The 21,180-nt window shown below is 40.7% G+C and overlaps 1 protein-coding gene across 6 annotated transcripts in view; it reads right to left on the minus strand.

Annotated features, from left to right (window-relative positions):
• Nucleotides 1-21,180, minus strand: part of LOC126942267 (zinc finger protein 431-like) — a 51,435-nt gene that overhangs the window by 21,637 nt on the left and 8,618 nt on the right. For 2 of the 6 annotated variants that reach the window (XR_007721534.1, XM_050769652.1), the window contains exons 3-4: nt 12,732-12,858; nt 12,129-12,227 (exon numbers count right to left, since the gene is read on the minus strand). Coding sequence is in view for 4 of the 6 variants with exons in the window: in XM_050769652.1 (XP_050625609.1) it covers nt 12,129-12,227; nt 12,732-12,858 (226 nt within the window). In the remaining 2 variants the exon portion in view is untranslated. Of the gene's footprint in view, nt 1-2,918; nt 4,819-5,152; nt 10,372-12,128; nt 12,228-12,731; nt 12,859-21,180 lie in introns of those variants that run through there. The other 4 variants (XM_050769654.1, XM_050769655.1, XM_050769658.1 and 1 more) reach the window with 3 other exon arrangements.

Raw genomic sequence — 21,180 nt, forward strand, 5'->3', positions numbered from 1 at the left:
AAAAAAAAGAAAAAAGAAGAAATGAAAAAATAATTTTCATCAAAAAATATACCCAAATGGGAAAAAGAAATTTGAAAAGAAAAGCAAAATTAATGATTTGCAGAGAAACACATACAAATAAAAATGAGGCCAAGTGCTTGCCTCACGACTGTAATCCCAGTACTTTGGGAGACCAAGTCAGGTGGATCACCTGAGGTCAGGAGTTCAAGACCAGCCTGGCCAACATGGTGAAAACGCCGTTTCTACTAAAAATACAAAAATTAGCCAGGCATGATGGTGGACGCCTGTAATCTCAGCTACTCAGGAGGCTGTGGCAGGAGAATTGCTGGAATCCAGGAGGCGGAGGTTGCAGTGATCCACTGTGCCACTGTACTCCAGCCTGGGTGACAACAGTGAGACTCTATCACAATCAATCAACCAATCAATAAAATGAAAAAACAAAATTGCCTCACACTCATTACAATGGCCACTCTACATTTTTTTAAAACACCAAATCTGTTGATGATGCAATGAAAATAAAACCTGTGTTGATTGTTGGTAGAAAACAAGGATGCAGCCATTATTTTAAAATGTCTCTACTAAAAAATACAAAAAACTAGCCGGGCGAGGTGGCGGGCGCCTATAGTCCCAGCTACTCGGGAGGCAGAATGCTTCTTAAATAATTAAAAATAGAATTATCATCAAATAGAGCAATCCCACTTATGAATATATTTCCAAAATATCCAACACAGGACCTGGGACATATTTGAACATCCATGTTTATTGTACCTGTATTCACAAAAGCCAAAAGGCAGAAGCAACCCAGGTGTCTCTTAATTTATAAACACATCAAAAATGTAACATATACATTCAGTGGAATATTATCACAGAAATCAAAGATTATCAAATATTATAATTAAATCAAATATTATCAAAGAAATCTTGTCACATTTTAAGATAAACTTTAAAAATATTATGTTACGTGAAATAAGCCCAAAACAAAATGATGAAAACTATATGATTCCACTATGTATATGAGATATCTTAAGTAGTCACACTTTAAACAGAAAGTGGAAGGGTGTTTGTCAAGGGCTGAGGAGAGGGTAAAATGGGTTCTTGTTACTTAAATGGATACTGAGTTTTAGTTTACAAGATGTAAAATTTCTACTTTTGCATAACAATGTGAATATATTTAACATGACTGAAATTTACAGCTTCTTTTTGACACAGGGTCTCACTCTGTCACTCAAGCTGAAGTGCAGTGGCACAATTATGCCTCACTTCAGCCTCAAACTCCTAGAGTCAAGTAATCCTCCCCTCAATCTCCCAAACAGCTGGGACCACAGGTACACACCACCATGCCTGGATATTTTTTACAATTTTTGTAGAGAGGGAATCTCTGGATGCTGCCTAGGTTGGTCTCAAACTTTTCGGCTCAAATAATACTCCTGTCTTAGCCTCCCAAAATCCAGGGATTACAGATGTGGGCCACCACCATGTCTGGCCCTGAAATGCGCACTTAAATAGGTTTAAGATGCTAAATTTTATGTTATGTGTTTTTACTGTTTTTTCTTCTCTTTTTTTGAGATGAAATCTCGCTCTGTCACCCAGGCTGGAGTGCAGTGGCATGATCTCGGCTCACTGCAACCTCTGCTTCCTGGGTTTAAGTGACTCTCCTGCCTCAGTCTCTTGTGTAGCTCAAATTACAGATGTAGGCCACCATGTCCAGATAATTTTTGTATTTTTAGTAGAGAGAGGGTTTCACCATGTTGGCCAGGCTGGTCTGGAACTCCTGATCTCAAGTAATCTGCCCGCCTCAGCCTCCCAAAGTGCTGGGATTACAGGCGTGAGCCACCACGCCAGGCCTGTTATGTGTTTTTACAACAATTAATTTTTCTAAAGGAAAAACGGAAAAAATGCTGAATTATAAATCTTCTCAAAAATTACCTTCAAATCACAAAAGTGTTTCTCTCACACAAAGGAAATATATATTCATCATTAGACACAGGGAGAAAATAAGACATAATGAAAATATTTCCATGTCTACTCACTTAGACAAAATAGCCACTGAAAATCAGCTACGAAAATATATACAAGATAAGCCATAACCAATATTGGGGTCATATTTATAGATAAACACACACATATATAATCTGATTGTGACAGACATATGGCTGATTTATCTCTTAAACATCACATTGACTTAAAGTATACAAACAGAATTGCAGATTGGCTAAAATTATATAAGAAAAACTAAAAAACAAAATAAGCTAATATTAAGAAACCTACACTGAAAAACCACTAATACGAAAACTGCACAACAGTAACAGACATGTTTACTCGTAAAATCTGGTATGCAATATTAATATGCTATTAAAAAAGAATTGTCTGGATAACTACAATATTTGACTGTGTACTCATGGAAGGCATGTATTTCGAATAATTGGCATGCACTATGTGGCAGTAAAATTTCACAGAACATGCAGTATAATTATAAATAGAATATACTAATGAGAAACTTTTAATAAATAAGCATGTAAAAAAAGTGATAATTTTTATGTTTTAAATATATGCTATTCTTACACAAAATGAAACTGCTATAATCCAATTTCAGAAGCAAAGAATAGCATTACACTGCTAAATTAAAACTTGTATTTTTCAAACTAGAGTTAGAGCCTCTGATATGTAAAACAAATATTTAGAAAATTATGTTACCATTTAGATATATGCTGAAGAAAGTGGTTGAAAATCCTGTAAATCCTTTTTACCTGCAGCAAACTTAAGTAACCATTCCAGTAATATGGAGTGCCTACCAATTATCTAATTTACTTCAGGCATAACATGTACATTCTAGCATATTGTCCTAAATTTGAAAAGGAAAGCAAAATTAATGATTTGCAGAGAAACATATAAAAATAAAAATGAGGCCAGGCACTTACCTCCTGACTGTAATCCCAGCACTTTGGGAGGCCGAGTCAGGTAGATCACCTGAGGTCAGGAGTTCAAGACCAGCCTGGCCAACATGGTGAAATCTAAAATTACAGACAAGTTTGAAATGGAAAATAGAAAGTAAAAATGTATGGAAAGAGTAACATCAGTGACATGAAAAAATAAAAGGTGCTGTATTTGATTATCCTAACCACAGCAAAAAAAATTTTCAGTCATCCCTGACAAAAAATGCCTTTATGAGACAGTCAGGGATCAAGGCTCACATCTGTAATGACTGCTACATGGTACATTGAGGTTGGAGAATTGCTGCAGGCCAGGATTTCAAGACCAGCCTGGATGATTAACAAGATCCCATCTCCAAAGCAAATGCCTTTAGAAGAGCTTTGAGACCCAGGGAGAGAGATGTGACAGTCTACTAAAGCCCAAGATTGAGAAGTGTTTTTTTTTTTCAGAGGACAGGCACTTATTCACGTGGGAAACTACGGGACCCCTGGTATTGGCTACACACCAAGAAATGGCCCACCGAACTTAGTCCAACAGAGAATTCTGAAGTTACTCTGTAACCATCCCAAACTCCTCCCAGTTACAGTCTAAGAGAGGTCCTGCCCTTCCAGAGACCTGGAGGAAGACACCCATTTGCAGCCATGCAGACAGGTCTACAGACCTTGGTTTTTACCGTGGTCCCTGAAGCAGTTCAGTGACTCAGTTCCAGCTCTCAGCCACAGTGCATGACCAGTTTTGCCTAAATAGAAATCCACACAGTGACCTGGGGAAATCCTCTCTGGTACTCAGTGAAAGGCAAACCCATTCACATCCTGATATAAGGGCTATTATGTATGGAGCTGACTGCAGAAACTGCCCTAGTGTCTGCCCTACAGATTAAAGTCTTAAAGAATATTCAATCTGTCCAGAAATAAAACGGAAATTACAACTACCCAAGCCCTTTGTAACAAACCGTCTAAAGGTGGATGCTAGCGCAGACCAAGCAGTACTATGACCGAGCTACAACCCCTCTTCACTACAAACCGAGAGGGCATAACATCACCCTAGGGACACAACAGAAAAAGATCTTTACCTCCTGAAACCTGTTTACAAAACCTAAGGAGCTGTTTGCTCCTGCAAATTCACAGATACCAATATAAAACTACATTGTGCCCATTGTCAATGTTTCTACTTTAATGTAGCACTGAAAGTGTGTGGCACAAAAATTAGTCAAAAACATTTTGAAAAAGCCATTGGAATTGAAGAGAATAAGTAAAAAGTTGCATTTTGTGGATCGTGTGATCTTATATAAAAATAACATAAACAGTACATTAAAATTAGTGTAAAAAGCCAGGCATGGTGGCTCACACCTGTAATCCCAGCACTTTTGGGGGCTGAGGCAGGCAAATCATGAGGTCAGCAGTTCAAGAACAGCCTGGCCAACGTAGTGAAACCCTGTCTCTAGTAAAAGTACAAAAAAAAAATAGCCAGGCATGGAAGCAGGCACCTGTAGTCCCAGCTACTTGGGAGGCTGAAGGAGGAGAATCATTTGAACCCAGGAGGTGGAGGTTGCAGTGAGCCGAGATTGCGTCATTGCACTCCAGCCTGGGTGACACAGTGAGATTCTGTCTTGAACAACAACAAAAAATTGTCTAAACTAGCCGGGCGCGGTGGCTCAAGCCTGTAATCCCAGCACTTTGGGAGGCCGAGACGGGCGGATCACGAGGTCAGGAGATCGAGACCATCCTGGCTAACACGGTGAAACCCCGTCTCTACTAAAAAATACAAAAAACTAGCCGGGCGAGGTGGCGGGCGCCTGTAGTCCCAGCTACTCTGGAGGCTGAGGCAGGAGAATGGCGTGAACCCGGGAGGCGGAGCTTGCTGTGAGCTGAGATCCGGCCACTGCACTCCAGCCTGGGCGACAGAGCGAGACTCCGTCTCAAAAAAAAAAAAAAAAATTGTCTAAACTAATAAATACAGTCAGTAAATTAGCAAAATATAAAATTAACATAAAAGTTATGGTGCCATACACTTAAACTATCTGATACAATAGAGAAAGAAAACAATCTTATTTTATAATAGTATTAAAATAATAAATTTCTCAAAACCAATTTAACCAAGAAGGTAAAAAATCTTTTTTTTTTTAGATCATACCTTTTTTTTTTTTTTTGAGACGGAGTCTCACTCTGTCACCCAGGCTGGAGTGCAGTGGTGGGATCTCAGCTCACTGCAAGCTCCGCCTCCTGGGTTCACACCATTATCCGGCCTCAGGCTCCCGAGTAGCTGGGACTACAGGCGCCCGCCATGGCACCCAGCTAATTTTTTGTATTTTTAGTAGAGACAGGGTTTCACCGTGGTCTCGATCTCCTGACCTCGTGATCCACCCACCTTGCCCTCCCAAAGTGCTGGGATTACAGGCGTAAGCCACCACACCCAGCCTTTTATTATACTTTAAGTTCTAGGGTACAAGTGCACAACATGCAGGTTTGTTACATATGTATACATGTGCCATGTTGGTGTGCTGCACCCGTTAACTTGTCATTTACATTAGATATATCTCCTAATGCTATCCCTCCTCCCTCCCCCACCCCATGACAGGCCCTGGTGTGTGATATTCCCCACCCTGTGACCAAGTGTTCTTATTGTTCAATCCCACCTATAGGTGAGAACATGCAGTGTTTGGTTTTCTGTCCTTGTGATAGTTTGCTCAGAATGATGGTTTGCAGCTTCATCCATGTCCCTACAAAGGACATGAACTCATCCTTTTTTATGGCTGCATAGTATTCCATGCCGTATATGTGCCATATGTGCCACATTTTCTTAACCCAGCCTATCATTGATGGACATTTTGGGTTGGTTCCAAGTCTTTGCTATTGTGAATAGTGCCGCAATAAACATACATGTGCATGTGTCTTTATAGCAGCATGATTTATAATCCTTTGGGTATATGCCCAGTAATGGGATGGCTGGGTCAAATGGTATTTCTAGTTCTAGATACTCGAGGAATCGCCACACTGTCTTCCACAGTGGTTGAACTAGTTTACAGTCCCACCAACAGTGTGGAAGCATTCCTATTTCTCCACATCCTCTCCAGCACCTGTTGTTTCCTGACTTTTTAATGATCAACATTCTAAACGATGTGACATGGTATCTCATTGTGGTTTTGATTTGCATTTCTCTGATGGCCATTGATGATGAGCATCTTTTCACGTGTCCACTGGCTGCATAAACATCTTCTTTTAAGAAGTGTCTGTTCATATCCTTTGCCCACTTTTTGATGGGGTTGATTTTTTTCTTGTAAATCTTAAGTTCTTTGTAGATTCTGGATATTAGCCCTTTGTCAAATGGGGAGATTGCAAAAATTTTCTCCCATTCTATAGGTGGCCTGTTCACTCTGATGGTAGTTTTTTCTGCTGTGCAGAAGCTCTTTAGTTTATTTAGATCCCATTTATCTGTTTTGGCTTTTGTTGCCATTGCTTTTGGTGTTTGTCATGAAGTCCTTGCCTATGCCTATGGCCTGAATGGTAATGCCTAGGTTTTCGAGGGTTTTTGTGGTTTTAGGTCTAACATTTAAGTCTTTAATCCATCTTGAATTAATTTTTGTATAAGATGTAAGGAAGGGATCCATTTTCACCTTTCTACATATGGCTAGCCAGTTTTCCCCAGCACCATTTATTAAATAGGGAATCCTTTCCCCATTTCTTGGTTTTGTCAAGTTTGTCAAAGATCAGATGGTTGTAGATGTGTGGTATTATTTCCAGGGGCTCTATTCTGTTCCATTGTTCTATATCTCTATTTTGGTAGCAGGATCATGCTGTTTTGGTTACTGTAGCCTTGTAGTATAGTTTGAAATCAGGTAGTATAGTTTGAAATCAGGTAGCATGATGCCTCCAGCTTTGTTCTTCTGGCTTAGGATTGTCTTGGCAATGTGGGCTCTTTTTGGGTTCCATATGAACTTTAAAGTAGTTTTTTCCAATTCTGTGAAGAAAGTCATTGGTAGCTTGATGGGGATGGTATTGAATCTATAAATTACTTTGGGCAGTATGGCCATTTTCACAGTATTGGTTCTTCCTATCCATGAGCATGGAATTTTCTTCCATTTGTTTGTGCCCTCTTTTATTTCATTGAGCAGTGATTTGTAGTTCTCTTTGAAGAGGTCCTTCACATCCCTTGTAAGTTGGATTCCTAGGTATTTTATTCTCTTTGAAACAATTGTGAATGGGAGTTCACTCATGATTTGGCTCTCTGTCTGTTACTGGTGTATAGGAATGCTTGTGATTTTTGCACATTGATTTTGTATCCTGAGACTTTGCTGAAGTTGCTTATAAGCTTAAGGAGATTTTGGGCTGAGACAATGGGGTTTTCTAAATACACAATCATGTCATCTGCAAACAGGGACAATTTAACTGCCTCTTTTCCTAATTGAATACCCTTTAGTTCTTTCTCTTGCCTGATTGCCCTGGCTAGAACTTCCAACGCTATGTTGAATAGGAGTGGTGAGAGAGGGCATCCCTGTCTTGTGCCAGTTTTCAAAGGGAATGCTTCCAGTTTTTGCCCATTCAGTATGATATTGGCTGTGAGTTTGTCATAAATAGCTCTTATTATTTTGAGATACATCGCATCAATATCTAGTTTATTCAGAGTTTTTAGCATGAAGGGCTGTTGAATTTGTGTCAAAGGCCTTTTCTGCATCTATTGAGATAATCATGTGGTTTTTGGCTTTGGTTCTGTTTATATGATGGATTATGTTTATTGATTTGCTTATGTTGAACCAGCCTTGTATCCCAGGGATGAAGCCCACTTGATCGTGGTGGATGAGCTTTTGGATGTGCTGCTGGATTCGGTTTGCCAGTATTTTGTTGAGGATTTTTGCATCGATGTTCATCAGGGATATTGGTCTAAAATTCTCAGTTTTTGTTGTGTCTCTGCCAGGCTTTGGTATTAGGATGATGTTGGCCTCGTAAAATGAATTAGGGAGGATTCCCTCTTTTTCTGTTGATTGGAATAGTTTCAGAAGGAATGGTACCAGCTCCTCTTCATACCTCTGATAGAATTCAGGTCTGAATCCATCTGGTCCTGGACTTTTTTTGGTTGGTAGGCTATTATTGCCTCAATTTCAGAACCTGTTATTGGTCTATTCAGGGGTTCAACTTCTTCCTGGTTTAGTCTTGGGAGGGTATATGTATCCAGGAATTTATCCATTTCTTCTAGGTTTTCTAGTTTATTTGCATAGAGGTGCTTACAGTATTCTCTGATGGTAGTTTGTATTTCTGTGGGATCGGTGGTGATACCCCCTTTATCATTTTTTATTACATCTATTTGTTTATTCTCTCTTTTCTACATTAGTCTTGGTAGCAGTCTATCGATTTTGTTATCGTTTCAAAAAACCAGCTCCTGGATTCATTGATTTTTTTGAAGGGTGTTTTGTGTCTCTATCTCCTTCAGTTTTGCTCTGATCTTAGTTATTTCTTGCCTTCTGCTAGCTTTTTAATGTGTTTGCTCTTGCTTCTCTAGTTCTTTTAACTGTGATGTTAGGGTGTCAATTTTAGATTTTTCCTGCTTTCTCTTGTGGGCATTTAGTGCTATAAATTTTCCTCTACACACTGCTTTACATGTGTCCCAGAGATTCTGGTATGTTGTGTCTTTGTTCTCATTGATTTCAAAGAGCATCTTTATTTCTGCCTTCATTTCGTTATGTACCCAGTAGTCGTTCAGGAGCACGTTGTTCAGTTTCCACATAGTTGAGCGGTTTTGAGTGAGTTTCTTATTCCTGAGTTCTAGTTTGATTGCATTGTGGTCTGAGAGACAGTTTATAATTTCTGTTCTTTTACATTTGCTGAGGAGTTCTTCCAACTATGTGGTCAATTTTGGAATAAGTGTGATGTGGTCCTGAGAAGAATGTATATTCTGTTAATTTGGGGTGGAGAGTTCTGTAGATGTCTATTAGGTCCGCTTGGTGCAGAGCTGAGTGCAATTCCTGGATATCCTTGTTAACTTGCTGTCTCATTAATCTAATGTTGACAGTGGGGTGTTAAAGTCTCCATTATTATTGTGTGGGAATCTAAGTCTCTTTGTAGGTCTCTAAGGACTTGCTTTATGAATCTGGGTGCTCCTGTATTGGGTGCATAACTATTTAAGATAGTTAGCTCTTTTTATTGAATTGGTCCCTTTACCATTATGTAATGGCCTTCTTTGTCTCTTGATCTTTGTTGGTTTAAAGTCTGTTTTAGAGACTAGGATTGCAACCCCTGCTTTTTTTGTTTTTCATTTGCTTGGTAGATCTTCCTCCATCCCTTTATTTTGTGCCTGTGTGTCTCTGCATGTGAGATGGGTCTCCTGAATACAGCACACTGATGGATCTTGACTCTTTATCCAATTTGCTAGTCTGTGTCTTTTAATTGGAGCATTTAGCCCATTTATATTTAAGGCAAATATTGTTATGTGAATTTGATCCTGTCATTATGATGTTAGCTGGTTATTTTGCTTGTTAGTTGATGCAGTTTCTTCCTAGCATTGATGGTCTTTACAATTTGGCAAGTTTTTGCAGTGGCCGATACCGGTTGTTCCTTTCCATGTTTAGTGCTTCCTTCAGGAGCTCTCGTAAGGCAGGCCTGGTGGTGACAAAAATCTCTCAGCATTTGCTTGTCTGTAAAGGATTTTATTTCTCCTTCACTTATGAAGCTTAGTTTGGCTGGATATGAAATTCTGGGTTGAAAGTTCTTTTAAGAATGTTGAATATTGGTCCCCACTCTCTTCTGGATCTCTTTCTGCCAAGAGATCTGTTAGTCTGATGGGCTTCCCTTTGTGAATAACCCGACCTTTCTCTCTGGCTGCCCTTAACATTTTTTCCTTCATTTCAACTTGGGTGAATCAGACAATTATGTGTCTTGGAGTTGCTCTTCTTGAGGATTATCTTTGTATTTCCTGAATTTGAATGTTGGCCTGCCTTGCTAGGTTGGGGAAGTTCTCCTGGATAATATCCCAAAGAGTGTTTTCCAACTTAGTTCCATTCACCCCATCACTTGCAGGTACACCAGTCAGAGGTAGATTTGGTCTTTTCACATAGTCCCATATTTCTTGGAGGCTTTGTTCATTTCTTTTTACTCTTTTTTCTCTAAACTTCTCTTCTCACTTCATTTCATTCATTTGATCTTTAATCACCGATACCCTTTCTTCCACTTGATCAAATCAACTACTGAAGCTTATGCATGCATCATGTAGTTCTCGTGCCATGGTTTTCAGCTCCATCAGGTCATTTAACAACTTCTCTACACTGTTATTCTAGTTAGCCATTCGTCTATCTTTTTTCAAGGTTTTTAGCTTCTTTGCGATGGGTTCGAGCATCCTCCTTTAGTTCAGAGAAGTTTGTTATTGCCGATTGTCTGAAGTCTTCTTCTCTCAACTCGTCAAAGTCATTCTCCAGGCAACTTCGTTCCATTGCTGGCGAAGAGCTGCGTTCCCCTGGAGAAGAAGAGGCACTCTGATTTTTAGAATTTTCAGCTTTTCTGCTCTGGTTTCTCCCCGTCTTTGTGGGTTTTTTTGTTGTTGTTGTTGTTGTTGTTGAGATGGAGTCTCGCTCTGTTGCCCAGGCTGGAGTGCAGTGGTGCAATCTCAGCTCACTGCAACCCGGCCAAGGTAAAAAATCTTTACAATGAAATATATAAGATATCAATGAAAGAAATTAGAGAAGACAAAAATAAATTTAAATATATTTTATGTTGGCCAGGCATGGTGGCTCACACCTGTAATCCCAGCACTTTGGGAGGCCAGGGCGGGTGGATCACAAGGTCAGGAGATTGAGACCAGCCTGGACAACATGGTGAAACCCTGTCTCTACTAAAAATACAAAAATTAGCACATCATGGTGGCGCATGCCTGTAATCCCAGCTATTAGGGAGGCTGAGGCAGCAGAATCACTTGAACTCGGAAAGTGGAGGTTGCAGTGAGCCGAGATTGTACCAGTGCACTCCAGCCTGGGTGACTGAGACTCTGACTCAACAAGACCAACAAAAAAATTCATGTCTATGGATTGAAAGAATAAATATTGTTAAAGTACCATATTATCTAAAGTAATCTATACATTCAATAAACTTCCTATCAAAATTCCAGTGGCATTTTTTTCACAATAGGAAATACAGTTTTAAAATTTACAAGAAACTACAATAAACTTCAAATAGCCAAAGAAGTCTTGAGAAAAAAATAACAAAGCAGAGAGACAGGACATCATAATTTATAATGTCAAACTATACTATAGTAATAAAAACAGGATGGAATATGTAGAAAAACTAACAAGAAACCCCTAATGGAACAGAAACCACTACTCTCACATATTTCAGACAGGATGCAAAAAGAGAACTAAAAAATAATTTAACAGAGTTTTTCAGCCGGGTGCAGTGGCTCACATTTGTAATCCCAGCACTTGGGGAGCCCAAGGTGGGTGGATCACTTGAGGACAGATGTTCAAGACCAGCCTGGCCAACATGGTAAAATCTCTACTAAAATATCTCTACTAAAAATACAAAACAATTAGCTGGGTGTGGTGGCAGGCACCTGTAATCTCAGCTACCAGGAGATTGAGGCAAGAAAATTGTCGAACCCAAGAGGCAGAGGTTGCAGTGAGTCAAGACCACGCCACTGCAATCCACCTGGGCAACAAGAGCGAAACATGAGCAAATATTTGATGTTTGTGTGTTCACCCAAGGAAAAGGAGAAAGAGAATTTAAAAGCATAAAACAGAAGATGCCCTTTAGTGAGAGAAAATTTTAAGAAAATATTTAGTGTTCCCAGAAACTATATGCTTTGCAACACAGATTCCCAAATCACATTGTAAGGACTGGGTTGCCCTTTTTTTTTTTTTTTTTTTTTTTGAGACAGAGTCTCGCTCTGTCGCCCAGGCTGGAGTGCAGTGGCCGGATCTCAGCTCACTGCAAGCTCGGCCTCCCGGGTTCACGCCATTCTCCTGCCTCAGCCTCCCGAGTAGCTGGGACTACAGGCGCCCACCACCTCGCCCGGCTAGTTTTTTGTATTTTTTTTAGTAGAGACGGGGTTTCACCGTGTTAGCCAGGATGGTCTCGATCTCCCGACCTCGTGATCCGCCCGTCTCGGCCTCCCAAAGTGCTGGGATTACAGGCTTGAGCCACCGCGCCCGGCCTTTTTTTTTTTTTTTTTTAACCTTTGTACCTTCACCTGTGTCATCTCTTGTGTTCACTCTTACCTACCTGGGGATTCATCCACCATCTCATGTCTCTTCATATTCCAGGGCTCTTTTTCTTGCTCCAGACTGGTGATTGGGTCTTGCTTAGAGATATCAATACCTGCTTTATTAAAAATAAATAGCATAAATCTTGCTTATATTCTCTAGTTACCAACCTAGTACTGTGCTCAGTAAAAAGGATGTAATAGAATATTCTAGAAAATTAATCCCAAACTACTAATTAATGAGACACATCTCTAACTATTTAGAAAATATTTTAAATTTATAGGTCCTTAATTTTACTACCTGGTACTCATGAATCAAAAACTGATGGTGGAAAATAGATTTTAAGATACGGGCAATGATATTTTATGCCACCAAATTTCTGGAATTACCACTAATCTACAGTGAAGGATGCAGACCAGCTCAGGAATGTGGAAAGTTCAGGTCAAGATGAAACATGTTGAAGAAATTCTTTTCTACAGACAAATCATCAAGATTTTCTTGAAAACTGGGATCAGAAACTCATTTATACAAAGCATAAATTACCAAAAAAAAAAATTCTACAAAAAAAGAGACATAAAACCTTTAGAGTATATTAAGAATCGTGTATTAAAGTTATTCTCACCCAAGAAGACCAGGTTTTTGTAGTTCTCTAACATCACAGTCCTATATAAATTCTGCTGAGCAGGGTTCAGGCATTCCCACTCCTCCAGAGAGAATTCTACGGCCACATCCCTAAATGTCAATGTCTCCTGAAAAACACAAGCACAGAGACACACATATATTTACCAGGTGGCCATGGGCAAAATGTATTATTTGACTTAAGGTGAAATGAGAGAGTAAAGGGAATTGGTTCTGAATTATAAGAATAACTGAAATTATCCAGTAATTTTTAACACAGAAATATTCACAACACCAGTGTATGTAATACTTTTCTGGATCATAAAGAATATAATTAAGGACACAAATGTATACATGTTTGAGTGCTATATTTACATCATAATGAGTTGTGTATGTTTTCAGACAAAAAAAGACATGTTGAGTTAGATGGTACCTCTCAAATTTAAATGTGTAAGATAAACTGGAGATCCTGTCATGAAGCTTATTTTTTTTTCTTCCAGAAGATCTGGAATAAAGTCTGAGTTTTTAAAATTCTAACAAGGTCACTAGTAATGCCAATGTTTTTGACCCAAGAAGACTATTTTGTCAAACATTCCATAAGTGAAAGAGACTGTGTTTTTCCCAATTTTTCTGGCCTATAAACAAAGAGCCTTCATTTTCCGAAGACAGATACTTGCAAAAAACAAACAAAAAAACCTAAGAAAAAAGGGCAGGTGCCAGATTAAATGTGATGGTTTATGCACATTAGCAACATAAAGATACTTAATAATAAAGAGAACAACAATTAACTCTACAGTGAAAAAAAGTCAGAGAGCTGTTTAACCAAGAAAAAAATACTTTAAGTTGTAGGGTCATGTGCATAAGCAGTTTTTACATATGTATACTTGCTGCACCCATCAACTCATCATTTACCAAGCAAATTATTAACATCAATAACACTAGAATAAATTTTACGATGTGCTGACGCACACAGAACACAACATCACTGCTGAGATATTGCCCCTCAAAAAGTCAATTATAGACTGAATTTAACCATAAAGAAAAATCAGTTTTATGTGGTCAAGATATCTCCCATGTTCTATAATTTTTAATAATGATTTTAAGCAGTCCTTCTTTAGCATCCTAGAAAGCAGGTATCTCTGAATAATTTTCTCCAGAACTTCCTGGGTAATAAAAGCCATCCTGTTTAAATAAGCATTTTCTTAATCCTGTTCTGCATAGAACTAATGGAGAACACAGGTGACACCTCAACATTACATGTTCTCCATCCTTCCTAAGGACCCTAGCTTTCCCTCAATAGGAATCTTGAGTATCCACATCTTCCCACGTTCAACAGCCACAAAAGGAACACTTTAATATGGCAGATCATAAATTCATGGTAGGAATTCTGCATTGCATATAAGAAGCCATGATGTAGAGAAGGCTCTGGTACATAGGATAGAAATATTTTTTAGAGACCCTTGACTATCACAATAATTTTTAAAAGTACGTGAAACAAAATCATTGGGGAGGAAAAACACAAGTAGAGAAGTAAAGATTTGCAAGTACTAAACACATGGCACTCCAGCAGGCAGTGTGGACACAGCTCTTGATCTGAGACATGTTTAGCTGAAAAGAAGCCATTTTTCCTTTCTCCTCCTCCTCTGAAAATCCTTTTCAGATAAAACTATCAGACAAGTAACACCTGCATCTTGAGAACATTCCCTTAAAGACATCAGCACCACCTGCTTACCTACCAGCCTCACACTCACAGAAGGACCAAGACCAAAAAGTCTACCCATTTTTCTCGTTTATAACAGAAGAGATTCAGGAACAATGAGCTGCTCCACGGAAATAAAATATACGTTCCTCTTTTCCCGTCCACAGGTGCCCTCCACTGCCACAGACACCAACAATTTTTACTACAGTAATGAAAATATGGGCCACTGCCCTGCCCTGTCCCTACCAAACCCAAACAGAACAGATCCTAAAACCACCCTTTAGTGCAAATGTGGCACTTAACTCTCAGGAATGTATCTTGAAGCCTTCATACTTGATTCTGGTCTCACCAGAGTCACATGAGGCCCTTCATTAAAACAACATAAATGCTTCCACCCAGAATACACAGAACCTGTGGAAAGGGCATAAGTAAAGAGATTTCAGCAACTTTTTTTTTTTTTTTTTGAGACAGAGGTCACTCTCTTACCACACGTATCTACATGTACCATGACGAAGATACCAAAAGCAACCTCAACAAAAGCAAAAATTGACAAATGGGACCTGTTGGGATAATCAGACCCAACACTAGGTCATGGGGGTGACAAAGTCTGGTGAAGTCAAAGGATTGAGAAAAAGGCAGTTTGAGAGATAAAGGTGGGACACCAGAGGGCCATCACCATCGTGGAGGCTGCAAAGGCCCTGAGCTCTGGGAGCCCAAGCTATTTATTGGTAATCCAACAAAAAAACAGGTGGTGAGAACGTGGAGGTCAAAAGGGCAAGCACATGATCTACAGCTGTGACAGTTTAGCATTTATAAGGAACACGTTCTGCTACTTGAGATCATGGGAGTAGGAACCTAGGAAGGCTAGAAGCAAGGAGCCAGCAGGTCTAGACACATTCCAGAGGACATTATGCAAGCCCTGCCTCAGTTTCCCTCCCAACACTCAGCTTTTTCCCAACAGGGACCTAATTAAAGAGCTTCTTCACAGCTAAGGAAACTACCAACAGAGTAAACAGAGATCGAGACATCCTGGCCAAATAAAAAAACAAAAAAATATTTGCAAACAGGAGAATGAGCTTGCAGTCCTGATCTGGCCACTGCACTCCAAAGCGAGACTTTCAAAAAAAAAAAAAAAAAAAAAAAGGTTTAATATCCAGAATTCATAAAGAAGTTAAGGTTTACAAAGAAAAAAAAAACTTCATTAAAAAGTAGGCAAAAAACATGAACAGATGCTTTTCAAAAGAAGACAAACATGTGGCTAAGAAGCATGTGCAAAAAATGCTCACCACTCATCACTAGAGAAATGTCAAAAACAAACAAACAAAAACCACATGAGATACCATCTCACACCAATCAGAATGGCTGTTTCTTAGAAAGTCAGTAACAGGCTCGGTGCAGTAATCCCAGCACTTTGGGAGGCCAAGGCAGGCAGATCACTTGAGGTCATGAGTTTGAGAGCAGCCTGGCCAATATGGAGAAATCCCATCTTTATTAAAAATACAAAAATTAGTGAGGCTTGGTGGCATACATCTGTAGTTCCAGCTACTCTAGAAACTAAGGCATGAGAATCTACTGAACCCAGGAGGTGGAGGTTGCAATGAGCTGAGATCACACCACTGTACTCCAGCCTGGATGACAGAGTGAGACTCTCTCAAAATCCAAAGTCAGTAACAGATGCTGGCAAGATTGCAGAGAAAATGGAATGTTTATACACTGCTGGTGGGAGGGTAAATTAATTCAACCATTGTGAAAAGCAGTGTGAAGATTCCTCACAGAACTGAAATTACTGTTTGACGCAGCAACCTCCAAATTGGGTATATACCCAACTCTGTCTCTACTAAAAATACAAAATTTAGCCAGGTGTGGTTACATGTGCCTGTAGTCCCAGCTACATAGGAAACTGAAGCAGGAGAATCGCTTGAACCCAGGAGGCAGAGGTTGCAGTGAGCTGAGATGGTGCCACTGCACTCTAGTCTCGGGAACAGAGGGAGACTCTGTCTCAAACAAACAAAAAACAAACACATGGAACAAATCTAATTGCCTATTAATGTAGACTAGATTAAAACAATATGGTATGGTCAGGTGAGGCGGTTCACACTTGTAATCCCAGCACTTTGGGAGGCCAAGGCAGCTGCATTACCTTAGCTCAAGAGTTCAACACCAGCCTGGGCAACATAACAAAACCCCAGCTCTGCAAAAGACAGAAAAAGAAGTTAACCGGGCATGGTGGTGCATGCTTGTAGTCCCAGTTACTTAGGGGGCTGAAGTAAAAGGGTGCCTTGAGCCTGGAAGGTTGAGGCTGAAGTGAGCCAAGATTGTACCACTGCACTTCAGCTTTTGTGATAGAGTGAAACACTGTCTCCAAATAAATAAATTAATTAAATAAATTAGAAGATTTAATAAAAACAAAGTATGGTACATAAACATGATAGAAGATTATGTGGCCATTAAAAAAAGGAAAAAAAAAAAAAAAAACAACCAGCTGGGCTGGTGGTGAAACCCTCAGTCTCTACTAAAAAAATACAAAAAAATCCCAGCAGGCGCCTGTAGTTTGGGAGGCAGGAGAATGAGGTAAACCCGGGGGCGGATCAGTGACCTGATCCGGGCACTCCAGCCTCAGAAGTTCAAAAAAAAAAAAAAAAAAAAAAAAAAAACAACCAGCTGGGCGTGGTGGCTCAGCCTATAATCCCAGCATTTTGGAAGGCTGAGGTGGGCAGATCACCTGAGGTCAGAAGTTCAAGGCCAGTCTGACCAAACACGGAGAAATCCCATCTCTACTAAAAATATAAAATTAGCCGTGCATGGTGGCACATGCCTGTAATCCCAGCTACTCGGAAGGCTGAGGCAGGAGAATCACTTGAACCCAGGAGGCGGAGGTTGTGGTGAGCTGAGGTGGTGCCATAGCACTTCAGCCTGGGCGACAAGAGTGAAAACTCTGTCTCAAAAAATAAATATATAAAACAAAAATAAGATTAAGTTATTTGCAGCAACATAGACGACGCTGGAGACCATTATCATTAGGAAGCTAAAACAGAAACAGAAAACCAAATGTATGTTCTCATTGATAAGAGTTAAATAATAAGAACACATGGACACAAAGAGGAGAACAACAGACACTGAGGCCTAGTTGAGAATAGACAATGAAAGTACAAAAAGAAACAGAAAACATAACTGTTTGGTGTTATGCTTAGCACCTCAGTGACAAAATAATCTACACAAAACCCCCATGACACAATTTTACCTATATAACAAAGCTGCACATGGATCCCTGAACCAAAAGGAAAAGTCGAAAGAAGAAAAAAAATCCATGTGTGGGGAAGAGTGCAATGTAGGTGGAAGGAGCTGTTTGTTCCACAGATAGTGGCCCAGGTGGGGCTGGACTCTGATTTATTTCTGTGCCCATCCAAGTAGATGAGATTATGAACAGGTGGCTCAGAACCCTACGTTGATGGGGAAAACAGGTTGCTGCTGCAGATTCACTATCTAGGGGTTGGAATATGCCAGCAGACTTAACACTTTTGTGGGTTTTTGTCAAGAAACACTAAGATCAACAATGCTGTGGAGAAATTCCTGAGGGTGGTGCCTAGTCCTGGGAGTGGTGTGCACATGTCAATGTCTAGTGGGCATGTTTGGAAGTGGATGGGAATCCTGTGGTGGCAGCTGTGGGAAAAGGGGATCTGTCATCAGAGCTCCTTTCCTCGAAGTTTTCATCCTCTCTCATCCTGGGAGGAGGCCTGGGATCCCAGGACAATAGGTAGTGTGAAAGCCTGTGTACAGGAGAGCACAGCCTCCCATTTCCAGACACCAAGAGTTTTATTCCAGGACAGGCCTCTGTGATATCTTTCTTCTGGCACCAAATCTGTAGAGGTAGGTGAATACCAAGCAATTCTCCAATAGCAACTCAATGTCTAACATTTGAATTGTGACACCACCCAGAGTCAGCAGACCCTGATTCAGGGCTTAGTCTCACAACATTGCCCTCATTGTAGATGCCAGTCACAAACCCCATAGGCCCATCTATGCTTCTGAGCTACTGTTTAAAAACTGGGGACTCCCACAACCTTCCTCAAGTTCAATAATTAGATCAAGCTACTCACAGAACTCTGCAAAACACCGTAGCTATGTTTACTACTTTATTATAAAAAGTACAACCCAGGAAAAGTGAAATGGAAGAAATGTACATGAGAAAGAAAAGAGGTGAGGAACAATGAAGCACATACATAATCTAGGTAAATAGCTGTGATTAATAAAATCCTTCATCCTTTGTGTTCTCCAGAAATATTTTATGGAAAAAAACACCCTTCCCATTGTGACTTAGATGGTGCTCTCTTTTCCTATTTATCACATAGCCAGACACACAGTCTGTCAGAGGCGTATTGAACCAGAGCAACTCCATTTTGAATAGGGGCTGAGTGAAAATAAGGCTGAGACCCACTGGGCTGTATTCCCAGATGGTTAGGCATTCTAACTCACAGGATGAGATAGGAGGTCAGCACAAGATACAGGTCATAAAGACCTAGCTGATAACACAGGTTGCAGTATAGAAGCTGGATAAAATCCACCAAAATTAACATGGCGATGACAGTGACCTGTGGTCATCCTCTCTGCTACACTCCCACCAGTGCTATGATAGTTTATAAACGCCATGGCAACATCTGGAAGTTATCTTACAACAGTTTAAAAAGGAGAGGCATAGGCCAGATGCAGTGGCTCAGGCCTTTAATCCCAGCACTTTGGGAGGTTGAGGTGGGTGGATCACGAGGTCAACAGATTGAGACCATCCTGGCCAACATGGTGAAATCCCCGTCTCTACTAAAAACACAAAAATTAGCTTTGCGTAGTGCGCGTGCATGTAGTCCCAGCTACTCGGGTGGCTGAGGCAGGAGAATGGCTTGAACCCGGGAAGCGGAGGTTGCTGTGAGCTGAGATCACGCCACTGCACTCCAGCCTGACAAAACAGGGTGACACCGTCTCAAAAAGAAAAAGAAAAAAGAGGTATATATATTCCACCCCTTGTTTAGCATATAATCAAGAAATAATCATAAAAATGTGCAACCATCAGCCCTCAGGGCTGCTCTGCCTATAGAGTAGTCACTCTTTTATTCTTTTACTTTCTTAATAAACTTGCTTTCACTTTATGGACTCGCCTTGAAGTCTTTCTTGAGTAAGATCCAAGAACCCTCTCTTGGGGTATGGGTCAGGACTTCTTTCCAGTAACGTCTTTCTGGCAACCACAAAGGGAGTATACTGAAGAGACCTCTGACCCAAAGGAAAATCATCTGTGTGCACCAACTGGCTGACTTTGGGTGAGTGGGGTGCATATACCTGGGTAAAGGAGGGGATTGGGTTAGAGGCACAACTTAGGAGAATTAGAGTCTCTCCTAAGACAGAGTGGGTTAAAGCCTCCCCTTAAAAGACAAGATGCTTGACTGAATTTGGATTCGAAGCCCAACCTAGAAAAGTTATATTCCTTCCTAAGATTTAAAAAGTTAGAGACCCCTCTCAGTAAAATCCGTCTCAGCTAAGAAGTGGTTTGACACTATGGGATATTCATTGCTATTCTCTTTGGATTAATCTGTCTTGCACTCTTTGCTGATGGCTATAGGTGACAGAATTAGGCATCTGCAGGACCATGGGACATGCGGATCTTTTTCTTGTCCAAAAGAGAAAACTTAGGTGCCAATAAGACTGCTAGAAAAAATCTTCTTTCCTACCAAGAAGCAGCCACCTGAACTTTTTATTATTGCTGCAATCCGTAGGTCTTTCTCTGGCCTCCTGAGCTCTTTGCCTTCCCACTCTGCCACAGGCAATGCTTTTTCTCTCTTTTCCCTTTCTTATCTTTTCTATTACTCAGAGTAACCATCTTGCCCAGAGGCCTCAAGTTGAAACCAGATCAGAGGTTGAATTGACAACAGGGCCCAACTGGGGCCAAGTTTAAGAGTTGCCAGTTTGATATTGGTTGCTAAGCAGAGTGGCTATTGTCTATGCTGTCATACATATTTTGCTATGGCCAGAATAGAAAAAGACAATTTTCCTTTTTGTTGTGGCTTGGCCCCCCAGGGCTATGGCGGAGCCAGCCACGTGCAACTCAGGAAAAGGGAACTCAGAAGCCAGAACTCATGCTGGCAAAAATTGACAACAGGGTACACATTTCTTACCAGACTTCTGGCCTCTCTCTATGCAAACTGATGGAATGAATGGTAAAAAATTACTGTTTGCTATGGCCAGAATGGCTCACACCTGTAATTCCCAGCACTTTGGGAGGCCGTGGCGGGCGGATCACAAGGTCAGGAGATCGAGGCGGAGCCCGTCTCTACTGCAAAAAATTAGCCGGGCGCGGTTGTGGGCGCCTGTAGCCAGAACTCATGCTGAGGCAAGAATGGGTGAACGGGAGGCGGATTGCAGTGACCGAGACTTCGCGCCACTGCACTCCTATGGGCGACAGAGCTGACTCCGTCTCAAAAAAAAAAAAAAAATTACTGTTACCGGCCGGGTGCGGTGGATCAAGCCTGTAATCCCAGCACTTTGGGAGGCCCAGATGGGTGGATCACGAAGTCAGGAGATCGAGACCATCCTGGCTAACACGGTGAAACCCCGTCTCTACTAAAAAATACAAAAAACTAGCCAGGCGAGGTGGTGGGCGCCTGTAGTCCCAGCTACTCGGGAGGCTGAGGCAGGAGAATGGCATAAACCCGGGAGGCGGAGCTTGCAGTGAGCTGAGATCCGGCACGGCACTCCAGCCTGGGTGACTCTG

The sequence above is a fragment of the Macaca thibetana genome, chromosome 19 (assembly GCF_024542745.1).
Source record: "Macaca thibetana thibetana isolate TM-01 chromosome 19, ASM2454274v1, whole genome shotgun sequence".
Classification (NCBI taxonomy): Eukaryota; Metazoa; Chordata; class Mammalia; order Primates; family Cercopithecidae; genus Macaca; species Macaca thibetana.